The 13,500-nt window shown below is 39.8% G+C and overlaps 2 protein-coding genes and 1 pseudogene across 2 annotated transcripts; 2 read left to right on the top strand and 1 right to left on the bottom strand.

Annotated features, from left to right (window-relative positions):
• The first annotated feature begins 309 nt into the window (after positions 1-309).
• On the top strand, positions 310-1,857 carry LOC104719218 (ethylene-responsive transcription factor CRF1-like). The gene has a single exon (XM_010437083.3). The coding sequence runs from the start codon at positions 731-733 to the stop codon at positions 1,640-1,642; it is 912 nt and encodes a 303-aa protein (XP_010435385.1). The 5' UTR covers positions 310-730; the 3' UTR covers positions 1,643-1,857.
• Positions 1,858-9,127: 7,270 nt separating this feature from the next.
• Positions 9,128-9,857, bottom strand: LOC147948566 (RNA-dependent RNA polymerase 2 pseudogene; annotated as a pseudogene).
• A 2,305-nt stretch (positions 9,858-12,162) lies between these two features.
• On the top strand, positions 12,163-13,294 carry LOC104719227 (methyl-CpG-binding domain-containing protein 1). The gene is made up of 2 exons (XM_010437094.2): positions 12,163-12,339; positions 12,676-13,294. The coding sequence occupies exons 1-2, from the start codon at positions 12,295-12,297 to the stop codon at positions 13,153-13,155; spliced, it is 525 nt and encodes a 174-aa protein (XP_010435396.1). The 5' UTR covers positions 12,163-12,294; the 3' UTR covers positions 13,156-13,294.
• The last annotated feature ends 206 nt before the right edge of the window (positions 13,295-13,500 follow it).

Below are 13,500 nucleotides of genomic sequence, written 5' to 3'. Positions count from 1 at the left end.
TTAATATTTGATTAGCAAATGACGAAAACACCCTTTTGAGGAAGATTTTAAGAAATTTAATTTACAGCAATTAATCACCCCTTAATTAGTGCTAAGCTAATAAATTTTGAGTAACACAATTTACTGATATTAAATTTTTATGGTCAAAGATAAGACTAAAAACCGTCTTTCCCGTGTTCTTTAATGTTATTAATTTCTTTCAACTTTTTAAAACAATTTTTTCTCACTAATGACAAAAAAAAAAACAGGATAGTAAAACGCCGCAACCGCCGTTTCAAGATCCTATAAAAGACTCTGCTCTCTTCAGAGTCTCTCTCTCTTTTCTCACTTGTTACATGTGCTCTGCTTCTTCTTCATCTTTTGTCACTCACTCTCCATCTCCATAAAACTTTTTCTTTTCTCTGCATAAAATTTTCCCAGGAATATTTCTTTACAAAAAAAAAAAAAACATTCATCCCTAAACAAGAAAAAAGCATCTCCCTCTTTTGCTTAAATCACCAAACTCTGATTCCATAAGCATATCTCCAAAACAAAAAAAAGCTTTCTTCTTTTTCATCTTTCCCGGGAAAATTTTCTTGTGTTTACAAAGCATCAGTCTCTATCTTTATTCGTTTCTTTGTTTCTCTTTACTTTTCCTGAATTTTATTTATATATATAAATAAGCACACGAACAAAGAAACACATAAGTTAATACAATACTATTACAAGAAAGAAAGAGTGAGTTTTTAAAATGGAGACAGAGCTGAAGAAACTCAAGAACATCGTAACACAACCAAGAATCTTACGCATCTCTGTAACTGATCCTTACGCTACAGATTCATCAAGCGACGAAGACGAAGAACAAGGTTTTCAAGCGAAACGACGTCGTGTCAAGAAGTACGTGAACGAAGTGGTTCTTGAATCTGTTTCTTCTGATGATAAAGACAAGTCGATGATAACGAAGAAGAAGAGAAAGAGGACCGTTGATACTGCTTCTCCGGCGGTGGTTGTTAATCCGGCGGCAACGAGAAAGTTTCGTGGAGTGAGACAAAGACCGTGGGGGAAATGGGCGGCGGAGATTAGAGATCCGAGTCGACGTGTTCGGGTTTGGTTAGGTACTTTCAGCACCGCGGAGGAGGCCGCCGTTGTGTACGATAACGCAGCTATTCAGCTACGTGGTCCTGACGCCCTCCTCAACTTCCCTCCTCCTCCTCCTGATCCGGTAACGGAGAACACTGAAGAAGCTTCGACGGTGGCTGAAGAAACGTCTGGTTCTATCAGTGGCGGAGGAGAATGTCTTGGTTCTCCGGTTTCTGTTTTACGGTCTCCGTTCTCCGGCGAGTCTACGGCGGTTAAGAAGGAGTTTTTCGGTGTATCGGCGACGGTTGAGGTGAAAGATGAGCCGCTGAGTACTCTTTCGGGTACGTTTACGGATTTTTCTGAGTCTTTGTTCTCAAACGACGACGTTTTTGGATTTTCGACGCCGATGACTGATTCTTACGGCGGAGATTTATTCGGGGGTGATCTTTTCGAAGATATGAGTTTCGGATTCGGGTTTGGATCCGGGTCAGGGTATGGTTCTGGATTCTCTAGCTGGCACGTGGAGGACCATTTTCAAGATATTGGGGATTTATTCGGGTCGGATCCTCTCTTAGCTGTTTAAATAATAACAGACGTTAAAAAAAAAAAAAAACACCGGCCGTTAACGGCGTTTGGTGAAGTTTTGTTACCGGCGGAAGATATAAAAATATCGACGATTTTTTTTTTTTTAATGAGAATTTGTTTTAACTTTAATTAATGGTGAATTTTTAAGGTTAAATAATAAACGTCTGTGAGTTAACGGCGTGAAGCCACGCACGCACGCACGCATGAGTCAAATCTCACGCTTTATTTACTTTTACTTTCTTCTTTTGGTCTTTTGGACGAATCACGTGTTGTCTCTCACGTGACGAGGAATCAGTGAAAAGCTTTGGTTAATTTTTGTTATACTTAACGTTACTTATAGTATGATTAATATGTGTTAATTTGGCAAATAGCAAATCCATAATATAGTTCTACATTTGGGGATATAGAGAATTACACGTGAGGGAGAATCGAATCTTGGCAAGTGTCTATACCAAAACAATGAATTTGATTCATACCATGTGTTCTTGAACTTTAAGAAAGACATATATACTAATTAGTTTTACATGTGTGAAAAAACTTTCAAAAAACAAAGAAAACCTTGCTTCTTTTTTTTTCAATTTTTTTTTTCATAAAATTTCTGGTTTTTATAACTTAGTACTGATTATATAGATTAGTTTAAATGGTGCCAAAACGACAATGATCTCCAGGATGAACAAACCCGGTACGAGAACCTTGCTTCTTTTTCAACTCTTACGTAACTTTATTTCTTTCCTTTTTTCCTTTTTTGTCTATATACATGTGAAATGTCGTATAGAGTGTGTGTATATACTGTAGGTAACTTTTTTTTTCCATTGACAGACAGCTTTCGGTATTCACATACAGAATTGAAAGTAAGAATTATAACAATATTTTTATAACAATATTTCGTAATAACTTTCCCTATTATGAATACCAACGAGGTAGACTAGATTTTATCTGAACCAAACAACACTATATTGTTTTGGTTTTTAGTTCAAAATGGGTATAAGTATAACAATTCATTAGTTCATTTCGGCAAGATTTTAAATTACTAATGATGAGGTAGAAATCATAAACGTAAAAAACTGGTAAGCAACAAGACATGCGTACTGTGTAGAGGATGACTAGGACAATATAGGTCTCATGAAATTTTGCAGTGCGTAATAAATACTATACTACTAGATAGATAGAATCTTATATCTATCCCACTCACAAATTTATTGAACGTTATCACTCTTCACGTACACTTCTCGTGTCATTCCCATGCACTTCAATTGTTTTCTTTGCCTTTTCTTTTCTTTTATGTTAGTAGTCTCTTACATAGTTTTTAAACTTTTAAAAACCTTGCAAGATTAATGATCACTATTACTTTTTCCGAAATGCCAACCAAAAAATCTCATCGTATCATTGTGATTTATCATAGAATATTGGATAAAAGTTATTGGGATTTCGATCATTGTCAGTGTTAATTTCAGAAAGGGAGAAAAAGTTTCTAGTTGAAGTTCAGCATCTCTTTCAAGTGTGATTTGAGAGCTACAAAACCCACACAAATGGTAAGGCCCATAAGAGAGCACGACATTTGTTTTTATGGATTGTGTTGCCACGTTGGTGGTAGTGATGTGGACCAGCTAGGACCGTTTAGTCTAGTTTTCATAGTTGAGAAAGACCAAATATAAAACTGAGTCTAGTTTCTGGAACGTTTGATTATGGTTTGACTTCTTATTCTAATCAATTATTAACTCCATGTTAATGTTATGTAAAAAAAGTATGACAATAGTACATCATGACCTTACAAGAAACATATTACATATGTCACGCAGACACGCACCACGTGATCTATATATGTACATTAATTTCTCTTGATCCTAATTTACAAAATTGTGCCTCTACGTAAGCAGATTCCACGGTGTCGTAAATTTAATTCATATTCATCTTGATGACTATGAGTTTTCCTTTACATACATTATTTGTATGATGAGCATGAATCTTGCATATTGTCGATTTTGGCTTCCTCGAACTCCTTACTGTCTTGGCCTCTTCTGTACAGTTTACTTTACTGAAAACATGCCCGGCTATTTATGAGTCTTGTTCTATTGAACAAAGCAGCTTCCGTCTATTACGATAGTCTGGGAGATTTGTACTATTACTTGTGCCGTAGTTAGATTACATCCACAAGAATCGATCAATAATAATTTTTGTCCAATAAATCATGGTAATCACCCATTTTAGTAATTTCACATTCGAAATAACAAAATGACACATAATATAATTAGTCATTAGTCTTTGCTGATAGAGATAATTTTGAGTGTCGCAACATATACAAGCGACGTTCTGTTATGGTCTCAGTTGTTTTTTATCTAGCAATTATACTAGCTAGAGAAACGAGTGATAGATAGATAGGGATATGAAGAATTCAATGATCCGAAGAATTCTGTCTATTCACTAAGAGATGATTTACAATCATATATACATCAGAGAACAGATCTCAAATCATATATGTACACATAAGGAAACTTGTATAACTATGCTCATATCACGGGATTGATATGTTGACCACATGACTTGATCACCAAGGCTCCAATACTCCCTCTCAAGTTGGAGCATACAAGTTTTGTATTCTTAACTTGATATGAAATGAAACAAAGCTATCCCATCCAAAGTTTTTGTAAAAATATCTGTGAGTTGTAGTGTAGTGTCAACATGACGAAGAGCAATGACACCACGAAGAAGCTCGTCATAAACAAAATGACAGTGTATCTCAATGTGTTTAGTCCGTTCATGAAAATCCGGGTTTGTGGCAATATGGATGGCGGACTGACTATCACAGCGTACGAGCATTGGTTGATCATGATGAACCCCTAGTGTAAGCAACAACTGGTTGAGCCACAAGAGTTCTGAAGTGAGAAATGACAAGGCCCGATACTCTGCTTCTGCAGATGACTTGCTGTCTGTCTCTTGTTTGTGAGTTTTTCAGGAAATGGGAGAGTCGCCGAGCTGAACAATGTAACCAGTAACCGAACGACGAGTGAGAGAACAAGTTGCATAATCAGAATCACACCAGCCCGTGATTTGAAAATCACCTGTGCTACGACGCAGAACCCCCTGACCAGGATCGGACTTGAGATAGCGAACAAGACGTAATGCAGCCTCCCAATGATTTGTACGAGGCTGTTGCATAAACCGGGCTAACATATGCACATAAAACGCAAGATCTGGTCAAGTGACCACCAAGTAAATCAAACGACCAATGAGATGACGGTAGCGTTTCGGGTTAGGAAGAATAAAAGAAGTAGACACCATCAGTGAATGCGTTTTCTCCAACGGGAACGTCGCTGGTTGTGCCCCAAACAAACCAGTTTCAGAGATTATGTCTAACGCATATTTGCGCTGACAGATGTAAATGCCTTTGGAATTTCTTGCTACCCCAATTCCCAAAAAATACTTTAGAGGACCCAAGTCCTTCATGTGAAAACAAGAAGCTAAGTAGTCCTTGAAATCTTGAGTCGCCTTTGGTGAACTTCCCGAAATTATAAAGTCATCGACATAAATCAAGATGTTGATGCGAACTGCACCTCGAACCAACGTGAACAGAGAGTAATCGGATAGAGACTGTTTAAAACCATAACGCTTCAAAGCAGTTGTCAAATTTTCAAACCAGCATCGAGGAGCTTGCTTTAAACCATACAAAGCTTTGCGAAGTCGACATACCTTGTTAGGGTGAGCAGCAGAGAACCCTGGAGGCAACTTCATATAGAATTCTTCGCGAAGATCGCCGTGTAAAAATGCGTTGTGAACATCCATTTAATGGATTTCCCATCGTCGTTTGGAAGCAACATCAAGAAATGTACGGACCGTGGCCATCTTAGCCACTGGAGCAAAGGTGTCTCCATAGTCCTCACCTTCCTTCTGCTTGTTACCGAGTGCCACCAATCTTGCCTTATAGCGTTCCACAATCCCATCAGAGTGATGTTTGACCTTGTAGACCCATTGGCAACCGATCGCTCATTTCCCTGGGGGAAGATCTTCGATAATCCAAGTACCATTTTCCTCTTATGCATCGATTTCAGATGTCATCGCCTTATTCCATCGTTTATCAGCAACTGCCTCTCGATATGATTTAGGTTCGACAGTTGCAGCCACTGCAGCCATATACGCAACATGAGAAGCACTAAAACGTTTCTTAGAATCATGATGAGACATCGGATAACGTACTGGAGCGGATGTGGAGGCTTCCGATTCACAAGAGGCAGAATTAACAACATAATCTTTGAGGCGAGATGGGGCTTCTCGAGGCCGTGTACTTTGGCGAGGAGGAGGCGGATCCAAAGCAACATGAGCAGGTGGTTTTGAGCGTTTGGTTGGCGAGAAGGTGCATCGGGAACCAGAGCAGGACCAGCAGAAGTCGAGGCTGGTAATGCAGAATCCGACGAAGGAGTCGGTAGAGTCGCGGAGTCAGGTAAAGGCGGCGGATTCAGTGGCTCAACGGGATCCGTGGAAGACGAAGAAGAAGACTGTCTATCACATGGACCAGAAGGGGCAGTTGGGCCGGACTGTGTTAATGGGCCTTGTGATCCAGGAAGAGAATCTTCAGTAAGTGGACCACTCGAAATGGAGGCCCAAAGTTTTGGTGATTGTTCTGCAAGACCGAGATCACCATCGTCGGCACGAAGAGGCGTGGTCGGAGCAAAAGGGAACTCGTCTTCAGAGAAGACCACATCGCAAGACACAAAAAATTGTTGCGTTTCTAAATCAAATAATCTCCAACCTTTTTGACCAAGAAGATAGCCAGCGAATATGCATCGTCGACTTTGGGATTCAAACTTGTCACCATGTCGTTTGTGATTGTGAGCATAACACAAGCTCCCAAACACTCGTAAATGACTATATTGAGGCGGTTTCTTGTGTAACCGTTTGTACGGAGTCTCGTTGTTAAGAACTACACTTGGAGTTCTATTAATCAGATAAGCCGCTGTTAACACACACTCTCCCCAAAAATCCAATGGGAGATGCATTTGAAACATTAACTCCCTAGCAACGTTGAGAATGTGTCGGTGTTTGCGTTCAACCCTCCCATTTTGTTCAGGCGTGGAGACACAAGAACGCTCATGAACAATACCTTGGGTTTGGAAAAAGTTTGTTAAACACATGAACTCCAAACCGTTATCACTCCGGACAGTTCGCACTCTAACTCCAAACTGACGTTCGGTCATAGCCAAAAAATTCTTTAAACGACTAGGAGCCTCACTCTTATCAACCAGCAAATACAACTATACTCCTCTGGAATAATCATCGACTATCGTCAGAAAATACTTAGCCCCACAATGAGAAGTGGTGCGATAGGGTCCCCATAAATCACAGTGGATTAACTCAAAGATTGTCGAAGTCTTATTCATACTCAAAGGAAAAATGTTGCGAGTTTGCTTAGCGCAGAGACATATATCACACGCCTTATTCAAATGAGATGAAGAAACTGAAACAGAGATTAGGGAAATTAAACCAACGACTCTCGTAGCTGGATGACCCATCCGACTGTGCCACAACTCATAGTCCTTGTCCTCTTTTGTTGTGACTGATGTTGCGATCTCCATGCCACGAAAGTAAAACGTACCACCGGCTCTAGTACCCGTCCCAATCACCGTCTTTGAAATGCAGTCCTGGACCACAAGAAAGTGATCAGTCATTTGCAAAACACATTTGTTTTCATCCATCAATTGACTCAAAGATATCAAATCAGACTGAAACTCTTTTACATAGAAGACAGAACGCATAACCAAATCAGAACCAAGATGAACTGTCCCCTCTTTTACTGAAACTCGTTCTCTACCATCAGCCAGAATAACCAACACCGAAGCCATATCTCTCACATTAGTTAAAATCTCAAACTTGCCTGTCAAATGATGAGAAGCACTGGTATCCATAATCCATGAAGGAGAAGTAGACGTACCAGATAGTTTTTCAGGAAGAGAATCCTTCCCACCATTGAGTACCCATTTGATAGTGCGCCATTGGTCATCAGTGAGATTGATACCCTCTCGATCGCAATCAGTGATGACATGATTAGCTTGCGCCATTGGATCGACCGGCGAGACACTCACATGATTAGCGTAAGTTGCTCTCCCACGTCCACGTCCGCCACTGGAGGTTGCTCCCCCACAACCACGACTGGGAACCGAACGACTTTGGGGACGCTCTCCCCACCACTCAGGATAACCGATGAGGGCATAACAGGATTCTGACGCATGACCACCACGATTGCAATGAGTACACACCACTCCTTTCTCCTTGTGATCGCTCCGCAGCGGAGGATAGGTAGAACGAGGCCGAGTGTTGGCCACAAAATCACTCACCTCGGTGTGAGGAGTCGAGTTCGTGATCCCATGCTGGAGCAAGTCTTCCTCTTGTCGAACAATATTGTACACGTCTTCAAGCGATGGCACCGAAGTGCAAGAAACAATACTAGATCGCATAGTGCGATACAGAGCATCATCAAGTCCAAACAGAAACTACTGAACTTTATCTTCCTCACGATCACGTTCCTGCAAGCTTTCAAGATCACAAACACACTTGCCACACTTGCAGGTACACAAAGGACGGAACGCAGCCATGCTATCCCAAATCTTCATAAGCTTGCCGTAGTAAGTCTCCATGGATAGACCCCATTGCTTGCAGCCAGCGAGATCAGATTTGATCTGCATCAATTTTGGTCCATTCATCACCGAGAAACGTTTTTGCAAATGATCCCATAGATCTTTTGCGACATCGCGATGAGACACATTCGATCGCAGAACAGGATCAATCGTCATCTTTATCCAAGACACCAGGAGGGCTTGGATAGTCCACCAGTCTTCAAGATCTGGAGATCTCTCAGCAGGTTTGGGAATAAAACCATTGAGAAATCCAAACTTCTTGCGTGAACAAAGAGCTGTCTTCATTCCACATGCCCATTCATCATAATTATCGCCCTTCAGTAGGGGATGAGAGATCACCGCACCAGGATTATAAGCCGAGGTCAGATCGTAGTGTGAGATTGTGCGTCTCACTTCGTGGGTCGGGGTCGTGGTGTTCATCGGGTTCGTGGTGTTCATCGGGTTCATCGGGTTCGCCGGGTTCGTCGGGTTTGGTAGGGTCGCAGCAGTGTGGTTGTCGAGATTCGTGGTGCCGTCAGCCATTGTCGTGAAAAAAGAAAAAATACGATACTGCTTGTAGAATAATTCACGCTCTGATACCATGAAGAATTCAATGATCCAAAGAATTCGGTCTATTCACTAAGAGATGATTTACAATCACATATACATCAGAGAACAAATTCTCTCAAATCATATATGTACACATAAGGAAACTTGTATAACTATGCTGATATCATGGGATTGATATCTTGACCACATGACTTGATCACCAAGGCTCCAATAGGATAGGGTAATCAAATGGATACAAGTCCACTTGTTTGGTCTTCAACGCTTTGTGCATTTTCAGCCTTAATCTCTAGTAAAATGTCACCATACACTCATACCTTCAACGTGATCCTATCCTTCATATCAACATACCTCCGCTTATCTCTCGCCAGATACATCTCCTTGGTTTTCAAAATGCCTGTGAGAATCTCTTCTTCGTTTACAGCTCCGTAGTATATCATCAACGAGGTCAGTTTCTCAGCATACATGTCTCTGTGGGCTTTCGCTGTCTCTAAAAAGCTCTCAAAGCCAGTTTTTTCAAGTGTTGCATCATAATTATAACCTATCTTGTCCTCGCTCTCAGATTCTAGCTTTCTCTGTGCTAACGAGTTTTTCACAGCACGGTATAGTTTCCCAAACAAAGACTCAGAGATATATGTTGGTTTCTCGAACCGTTCCAGGAAATCAGGGAACTATATGGGCTTTAAGGCATAAGGCATCTCCGCTGGAGCTCTAGTTTTGGCAAAATCAACAGCCCTGGAGTGAAGATGTGCTAACTCTAGACACTTATGGCTCCTCGCTTTTTCTGGGTCACGATCTGCATCAACCAAATGTGCAGTTGAAATCACTCCCAGCGTGTCACTTATCATATAGTCTATAGAGAATTTGTGGAAATCCTAACAAAGCAGAGTGAAAGAAAGAGAATCAGCTAATTTCTCCAAAGATTAGGAATTTATAAAACTTTTCACATCATCATAGCCTTTCCAAGAAACTAACCTCTAAGGTGACATCATGATCCATTAGACGAGGTCTGCTTCCCGCGTAGTCCATTCGTGGGTCCATTTAGCTTGGTATAAGCTTCTCATCCCAACTAACAAAAAAGTAGTCTCCGTCGATGTAGACCTTTTCTAATCAAATACTAATTAGAAAAGAACTCCAAGGTTGTTAGCCCAAACTAGAGGAAAAGAATTTACAAAAAAAACTGCAGAAATTAAAGATCTAGACAACTGAGCAAGACAATCCGCCTTCAAATTTGACAAGCGAGATAACTTGGACAAGGAAAAGAGAGGAAAGGCGGCCCACAGAAGGTGGAAATCATCTAGGATATTACAAAAGGCGGGCCAATCCACAGGAGCTTGAATCATCGCTACTAGTTCTGCACGGTCCATCTCAAAACACTAACAGACAACTCCATTTGCAAGGAGACACTCCCTGATCTAAAGTAGAGCCTCCAACTCTGCGTAGAGCGGTGAAGGGCTTCGTCGAAGATATCTAAACCCAACAAAAAGGTCTGAGCACCACCATTACCACACCACCAACCCAAACCTGAGCTGGGATCAGATGCTTTCCAAAAGCCGTCTATCTGACAACAAGGTCCCTGACCCGGCTGCATCGAGGGAGCCACAATATATGATGGATCAGAACTACCTGAAGAAGCATTTTTTTTACCCTAAGAAGAAATGCATTAATCTCACAAGCTTCACCATTAACACAGCAGCCAAGAGTTTTAATAATATCCTCAAACCTAACTTCAAGCTTATAACATTCACCACATTCCCAAACCCAAAACTCAACTCACCTCTTCTCTTCCAAAACCCAACACCTCACGCCTCCCCATATTTCTAGGGCACAGAACCTCTCTTCACCAGACTCAGGGAACCCAACAGTTAAAACGACGTCTTCTATCCTTCTCCGTGGATCTACAGGGCAAGGGATGATGTCATCATAAGTTTCAGAGAGTCTTAGGTTATGGGTTTTGAAAAGGAGCTTTGTGAAGAGAGAAGCTGGGCTCGAGAATTGACTTCAAGGGTACTGAATTGTCTTTGAGCAAAGTCTCTTGGCTTCCAATTCTCGCCAGTTGTTGGGATTTCGAGAGTGTATATTGTGTCTTCGCCAAGGTGGAGCTCGAGAAAGCGGAGGAGTTCGTCGGCGACTATGGTTTGAGGAAAATTTCAGACTTTAACCATTGGTCGTTTCGTCGTCTTCATCATTGATACCATGATTGACCCCAAGAGCAAGTGAACAGAGCGAGAGAGGGAGTGAAGAAGAGTGATTTCGAGAGAATCAGAAAAGTTTTGCGTTTTTGGAAAATCTAAATGTAGAAGAAGAGAACTGGGGTTTATTAGGTGTTTTCGATGTATTGAAATTCAATATAGCTTGATGATGTTAACTGTAATACTCCCTCGGTTTCATAATATAGGATGTTTTAGAAAAAATATTTTGTTTTATAATATAGAATGTTTTCAACTTTTAGATTAGTTTAAAAATATATATTATGTAGTCTTATTTATGATTGGTTGAACTTTTTAAAATTAGATTTTTCTTAATCTAATTTTACTTAAAACATTTTATATTTTGAAACAGAAGGAGTATTAAAACTACATTGATCATGACAGTCGGTAAGGCTAACCGATTTTGTGTCTTTATACTTGAACAAATAAACTTTATTTATCATTATTTACCTAAAAGTAATATTGTTTTAATTTTTAACAAACATTTTAATAAACATCTAAGTATATCCACCAAACCAAATAGTGACAACATAGATTTATATGGTCAATATGTTTAGTTGAACCATACATCTGTGAGACTAAATGATTTTTTAAAATATTTTAGTACTCAGAAGACATTTTGTTTAACGGCCTTTTAAACATTGCTTTTGTTACAATGAAGTCGTCGCCCATAGAGAAAAAAAAAACTAAATTAGAAGTAAATAAACTCTGTTTGGAAATAGTTTTTAAGTGAGACATTATCAAACTTAATATGAGATCCATCGTTTGATCGTTTGTCTGTCCAAGTGACCACTACAACCAAAAAAACAATGTATTCATGTAAGAACCAAAAAACTCTGCATTTACCTAGAAAGTGTTTGGGTCATTACAAAAAAAGTTGTGTATGTGCAATTAGATTTTGTAAAAGTATGTCTAAGTGCTAAATTCTCTAATAAATATCATTGGCATGAGCCAAGGTCCATTTATTATACCGTTTATACTGTTTTCAGCCCATTTATTATATCGTGTATACTGTTTTCAGCCCATTTATTATATCGTTTATACAGTTTTCAGCCCATTTATTATATGGTTTATACTATTTTCAGCCCATTTGCGGCTAACGAACGTGTTAAGCGTAGAGTGGTCTGTCACACTCTAACGATACAACCTGTTACTGTTAAACAAAAGAAAAACCTAAAGCAAGTGTGTGGCTGGCTATTATCATCCATCATCAAGCCACCTTCAATCTCATATCTATATGCTTTATCGAAAAAACTAAAGAAGTGAGGATGGACGACGAGCAGGGAAGACCCAATCAATCAACCACTACCAAGGTAAAAAAACTACACTACTCTACTACACATTACTCTGTGGTTTTTTTTATCTGTCACCATTTGTGGATTTCAGTGTTCTAAAACTATGTTCCTCGTCTAATGTGGTTTCAAGTAATTCCGTTTCGAATATAAAAATCTTGTGAACTATATACTTGGGTAGGTGGATTAAGACCTTATTAGTGAATCATTTGATGTAGACTTAATAGGTACAAAACTTTTTTTTTGGATGTGCCAGATCTTGGCTGATTGATTAAGTTAATTATATGTAATCAACATTAATGTTGGATTAGTTTCACAAATGCCCTTTTTGACTGAGATTCAAAATTTCTTGTGCAGACAAGATCTGGTACTCGTGAGGGGTTGATAGATACGTTTGCTGTACAGTGTGGATGGTGCTTCAAATGGAGAAAAATATATACTCGGGAAGTTTTTGAGGAGATTAGAATGAGAGTAAAAGAAGAAGAGTTTGTGTGCAATACGATTGAAGGTGTGTCATGTCTTGATGATGCAGAGCTAGAATATGACTCCACTAGAATATGGGTCGTGGACAAGCCTGGCGTGGCAAAGACACCAACAGGGTTCGAAAGGGAGATAGTTTTGAGGAAGGACAACTCGAGAGTGGATGTGTTCTACGTCACTCCAACAGGGAAGAAGATGAGGACTCTCAATGAACTTGCAGCCTTCATCGATGCAAATCCAGATTTCAAGGATACACCGCTTGAAGAGTTTACTTTCACAGCCCCAAAAATAATGGAAGAAACTATACCGGGTGGTAAACGTAAGAGGATCTCCAAGCCATCCAAGGAACATGAGTAATTTGAGCTACCAAGCTTTTCCGAGTCTCCAAACTTTATTAGCCTTTGGACTTCTTAATTTGATATGCTTTATAAACCTCTCTCTGACTCTGGCTGGATCTTTATTTTTCTTGTGAAAGATGACATTTCTCCTTTTTTCATTATGTCATACCTACATGAATCACTCTTACAATACAACAATCACAGGTGAACCCTCCTTGGACAAATTATCCACCAGTGTCTGTGGAATAGGAACTCAAAAGTTCCATTAAACAAGCGATGACAAGCAATGCAGAGATAATCATGCGGCAAAACTTGGTGTTATAAGCTAAATCTACATACCTTAATGTTATAGCATCATTCACAA

This window comes from Camelina sativa, chromosome 2 (genome assembly GCF_030686135.1).
Source record: "Camelina sativa cultivar CO46 ecotype springtype chromosome 2, ASM3068613v1".
In the NCBI taxonomy this organism is placed as follows: Eukaryota; Viridiplantae; Streptophyta; class Magnoliopsida; order Brassicales; family Brassicaceae; genus Camelina; species Camelina sativa.
This window is presented reverse-complemented; position numbering and strand designations above follow the sequence as displayed.

Excerpts from the sequence above, each read along its gene's own strand:
- LOC104719218 (XM_010437083.3), top strand. The coding sequence starts at position 731 with ATGGAGACAGAGCTGAAGAAACTCAAGAACATCGTAACACAACCAAGA.
- LOC104719227 (XM_010437094.2), top strand. The coding sequence starts at position 12,295 with ATGGACGACGAGCAGGGAAGACCCAATCAATCAACCACTACCAAG. Across the intron at positions 12,340-12,675 it reads ATCAATCAACCACTACCAAG|ACAAGATCTGGTACTCGTGA; the intron begins GTAAAAAAACTA and ends TTTCTTGTGCAG.